The sequence below is a fragment of the Schistocerca gregaria genome, chromosome 2 (assembly GCF_023897955.1).
Source record: "Schistocerca gregaria isolate iqSchGreg1 chromosome 2, iqSchGreg1.2, whole genome shotgun sequence".
NCBI lineage: Eukaryota > Metazoa > Arthropoda > Insecta > Orthoptera > Acrididae > Schistocerca > Schistocerca gregaria.
This window is the reverse complement of record NC_064921.1, coordinates 1,021,664,091-1,021,669,093: the sequence shown is the minus strand read 5'-3', so window position 1 is coordinate 1,021,669,093 and position 5,003 is coordinate 1,021,664,091. Positions and strand designations below refer to the sequence as shown.

Genomic DNA, 5,003 nt, shown 5'->3' with positions numbered 1-5,003 from the left:
TGAAGGTGCGTAATCCTCTTGAATCCAGTTCGACAAAGGAGCACTGAGGACTCCCCGTGAGGCCTCTGTGTGAGGAATATGGCATCTATATCCCTTTACGCCCCTACCCCCATGATCGTAAGGGTCTGGTACGAATTCATACATTTTGTTCCCTGAAGCTAGAATGTAATTGCATCCGAAAACGAACGATCACGAGGGCTACTTTGGTTCATGTAGTACCGCCAAAGGCCACTAGATCGCAGCTCCGTCCACTCTGCTGTTTTGGCGGGCTTATTTATCTTCAAGTGTTGTTTCGTGACGTGTAGCGGCTTTTTCTTGTCTGTAGCATTTGAGTTAGCGTGCGATTTTGAGGAATTGTTTGGATTCAGTTTGTTTCTAGACATCTCAAAGAATTTTTGTATTATCGAAATACCCATTTTGCGTGATTATTGTGGCTGTGGTACTCAAAAGTGTCTCCACCATCACAATCGGGTTAGGCATTGCTGCAGTTTTCACTTATTGAGGTTAGTTTTACTCAACTACTTTTTTTCGCATTCTTGCATTTTGATTAACGCAATGTATATGGTTTAACGTATTGGAACATTTTTAGATAATGAAGGGACTTACTGAGGAAGATATTTTGAAGTTGCTTCATGCATCAGACTTAGAAGTAAGTGATGAAGACGATTCAGAAAATTTGTTTGTGCCAGAAAATATTGATGCATCAAGTTCTGATTCTGATGAAATACCAGTTCAGACTGCATCAGAATCGTCAAGGAATAATAATCAACTCAAAGCAGACACTCTCAGTTCTGCACAAGTTCTAAAGAAGAAAAACCTATCAGGCAGAAAATATCTGCAGAAGAAGAAATTATTTAAAGGTAAGCATCACCCAGGACCATCGGTCTTTTCTAGAATGCAGATAAAATATACGCCTTCTCTCTGGGTTAATGTAATATACACTACTGGCCCCACTAAAAACTACACCATGAAGATGAGGTGCTACAGACATGAAGTGTAAAAGACAGGAAAAAGATGCTGCAATATGCAAATGATTAGCTTTTCGGAGCTTCACACAAGGTTGGTGCCGGTGGCGACACCTACAATGTGCTGACATGAGGAAAGTTTTCAACCGATTTCTCATACACAAACAGCAGTTGACCGACGTTGCCTGGTGAAATATTGTTGTAATTCCTCCTGTAAGGAGGAGAAATGTGTACCATCACGTTTCTGACTTTGACAAAGGTCGGATTGTAGCCTATCACGATTGCAGTTTATCGTATCGCAACATTGCTGCTAGCGTTGGTCAAGATCCAATGACTGTTAGCAGAATATGGAGTTGGAAGGTTATATGAAACACCGTGCTGGAGCCCAATGGCCTCGTATCACTAGCGGTCGAGATGACAGGCATCTTATCTGCATGGCTGTAACGGATCGTGCAGCCACGTCTCGATCACTGAGTCAACAGATGGGGACGTTTGCAAGACAACAACCATCTGCATGAACAGTTTGACAACGTTTGCAGCATCATGGAATATCAGCTCGGAGACCGTGGCTGCGGTTACCCTTGACGCTGCATCACAGACAGGAGTGCCTGCAATGCTGTACTCGACGACAAACCTGGGTGCACGAATGGTAAAACATCATTTTTTCCGATGAATCCAAGTTCTGTTTACAGCATCACGATGGTCGCATCCGTGTTTGGCGACATAGCGGTGAACACACATTGGAAGCATGTATTCGTCATCGACATACTGACATATCATCCGGCGTGATGGTATGGGGTGCCATTGGTTACACGTCTCGGTCATCTATTGTTTGCATTGACGGCACTTTGTAAAGTGGACGTTACATTTCAGATGTGTTACTACCCATGGCTCTAACCTTCATTCGATCCCTGTGCAACCCTACATTTCAGCAGGATAATGCGCGACTGCATATTGCAGGTCGTGCGGGCCTTTTTGGATACAGAAAATGTTCGTCTGCTGCCCTGGCCAGCACATTCTCCAGATCTCTCACCAATTGAAAACGCCTGGTGAATGGTGGCCGAGCAACTGCATCGTCACAATATGCCAGTCACTACTCTTTATGAACTGTGGTATCGTGTTGAAGCTGCATGGGCAGCTGTACCTGTACGCGCCACCCAAGCTCCGTTTCACTCAATGCCCAAGCGTATCAAGGCCGTTATTACGGCCAGAGGTGGTTGTTCTGGGTACTGATTTCTCAGGATATATTCACCCAAATTGCGTGTAAATGTAATCACATATCAGTTGTAGTATAATATATTTGTCCAATGAATAGCCATTTGTCATCAGCATTTCTTCTTGGTGTAGCAATTTTAACGGCCAGTAGTGTATTTTGTTCTGTAAACGAAAATTTGGTCCATTGTAAGCTGTCTGTTCTGTTTTCAAATCCATTTTCTTTTCTGTTTACAGATCCATTTCGTTCTTCTCTCCAGTATTTTACCACATATTTTACAGATGAATTCTTTAAGACTGCTGAAGAACATACAAGTCAGTATACTGTGTGGAAGCATGAAAAAAGCACTAAAACAGATGGAACAGAACTTAAGAAATTGATGGCTGTCAACCTGATTATGGGTTGCATCAAACTTCCTCGACTGAGATTATACTGGAGCACTGAATTTGGCTATACTCAAGTTTTGAGAATCATGTCAGGAGGCAGGTTTGTGGCACTCAGAAATGCTTTTCACATGGTTGATGCTTCCTGTGCCCCAGGTAATAATAATAAAGTGTGGAAAGTACAGCCAGTTCTTGATGCAGTAAGAAATGTGTGTCTGAGTCTTCCATGGGATCATGTTACTTATTCAGCTGATGAACAAATGAAACAATTTACGGGTCACTGCCCACTGAGGCAGTTTGTAAAAAGTAAACCTCGACCAGTTGGATTAAAGAATTTTGTTCTTACTACATCAGCTGGCATTTTATTAGACTTTGAAATATATCAAGGTGATTCAACTCCTCTACAGACTAAGGAGTTTGGATTAGGCCCTTCTGTGATGTTAAGATTGGCACAAACTTCACCTCAAGAAAGCTTCATCTACTTTAATAGATATTTTAAAAACAAAGATTCCAAGACTTACCAAGCGGGAAAGCGCCGGCAGACAGGTACATGAACAAAACACACAAACACACACACAGAATTACGAGCTTTCGCAACTGGCAGTTGCTTCGTCAGGAAGGAAGGAAGGAGAGGGAAAAATGAAAGGATGTGGGTTTTAAGGGAGAGGGTAAGGAGTCATTCCAATCCCGGGAGCGGAAAGACTTCCCTTAGGGGAAAAAAAGGACAGGTGTACACTCGCACACACACACACACACACACACACACACATATATCCATCCGCACAAGGCTTGTGTATGTGCGGATGGATATGTGTGTGTGTGTGTGTGTGCGAGTGTACACCTGTCCTTTTTTTCCCCTAAGGGAAGTCTTTCCGCTCCCGGGATTGGAATGACTCCTTACCCTCTCCCTTAAAACCCACATCCTTTCATTTTTCCCTCTCCTTCCTTCCTTCCTGACGAAGCAACTGCCAGTTGCGAAAGCTCGTAATTCTGTGTGTGTGTTTGTGTGTTTTGTTCATGTACCTGTCTGCCGGCGCTTTCCCGCTTGCTAAGTCTTGGAATCTTTGTTTTTAATATATTTTTCCCATGTGGAAGTTTCTTTCTGTTTTATTAATAGATATTTTACATCATTGCCTTTACTGGAGAAATTGACTGAAATGAAACTCTATGGAAGTGGAACAATAATGGCCAACAGACTAAAGGCTTGCCTCTCAGTGATGCAAGCAAGATGGTTCATGGACAGAGTATAGAACATGTTGCTGAAAACTGTGATTTAGTAGTTATAGAGTGGAAAGACAGCAACAAAGTAATCATTGCTTCAAACTGCTGTGGCTCCACACCGACTGAGCCTGTGAAATGTTGGTCCAAAATTGATAACAAACACATTGAAGTCGATTGTCCTTCTGTGGTGCGCAAATATAATAAAAACATATTTTTCCCATGTGGAAGTTTCTTTCTATTTTATTTACATCATCATTAATTTGAACCCAACAATTACGTTTGTTATTGTCTCTGTTGCATTTCGAAATCTTCTCTATCATCTTACTTTCTCTTTTTGTTGTTTTGTTCATTGTGCCTGTCTGCCGGCACTTTCCCACTTGGTAAGTCTTGGAATCTTTGTTTTTAATATAAAAACATGGGTGGAGTTGACATTTGTGACCAGCAGATGGAATGCTACAGAGCCTGGTTCAGAAGTATGAAATGGACATGGAAAGTAATTTTGTACTTTGTGGACTTTGTGGACCTTGCTGTGATAAATGCATGGAACCAATACATGAGAAGCATCAAAGAAATTAATATTCCAAGAAAAGAACAGAAAGATTTGCTACACTTCAAATTAGAGGTAATGCATAATTTGCAATACCACATTATTTTATGTTTACATTAATGGTATTTGATATTGTGTTATTTGATATAGATATATGAAATTATGTTATTTGATATTATTATATGTTTCTAGGTAGCAGAAGGACTGCTAGCAGTTCCACCTGAGGATAGAAGGGTGTTAAGTGAGACTGAACAAGAAGGAGATGCATTTCCTGCAACCAAGAGGTCTAAAGTCTTTAATCAACCTGTAAAGCTTCAATGCAGTGACAAGCGCTATGATGGATATGAACTTCTTTCCAATTTCTGATGGTATTCCAGCACCACACACTTGCAGATACGAGCCATGCAAAAGTCGCAGCAAAATGCTGTGTGAAAAGTGTAACAGATACTTGTGCCTGTTGAAGGACAAGACATGTTTTAAGGACTTTCATGTTCCTCCCAAACAGAAACAAAGAAGACTAACATTCATTTAAAACAGCTACAACAATAGTTTTGTACTTTTTTCTATAGTTTTACAAGCACAATAAACGTTGTGTTCTCTAAAGTATTTTGTATTAGTGTTTACCTGACTCTCATGTTCGTGACAGTAACCCCCCCCCCCCCCCCCCAAATTTT

The 5,003-nt window shown here is 41.2% G+C and overlaps 1 protein-coding gene across 1 annotated transcript; it reads left to right on the top strand.

The window, feature by feature from the left end:
- The first annotated feature begins 477 nt into the window (after nucleotides 1–477).
- LOC126336089 (piggyBac transposable element-derived protein 3-like) lies at nucleotides 478–4,261 on the top strand. Its single transcript, XM_049999570.1, has 4 exons — nucleotides 478–503; nucleotides 590–860; nucleotides 2,415–3,032; nucleotides 4,242–4,261. Exons 2-4 carry the CDS (start codon nucleotides 593–595, stop codon nucleotides 4,259–4,261), a joined length of 906 nt encoding a protein of 301 aa, XP_049855527.1. The 5' UTR covers nucleotides 478–503; nucleotides 590–592.
- Nucleotides 4,262–5,003: the final 742 nt, after the last annotated feature.

Coding starts and splice junctions, on each gene's coding strand:
- LOC126336089 (XM_049999570.1), top strand. CDS start 593: ATGAAGGGACTTACTGAGGAAGATATTTTGAAGTTGCTTCATGCATCA. Junction 861..2,414: donor GAAGAAGAAATTATTTAAAG/GTAAGCATCACC, acceptor TTCTGTTTACAG/ATCCATTTCGTTCTTCTCTC. Junction 3,033..4,241: donor ACAAACTTCACCTCAAGAAA/GCTTCATCTACT, acceptor GGAATGCTACAG/AGCCTGGTTCAGAAGTATGA.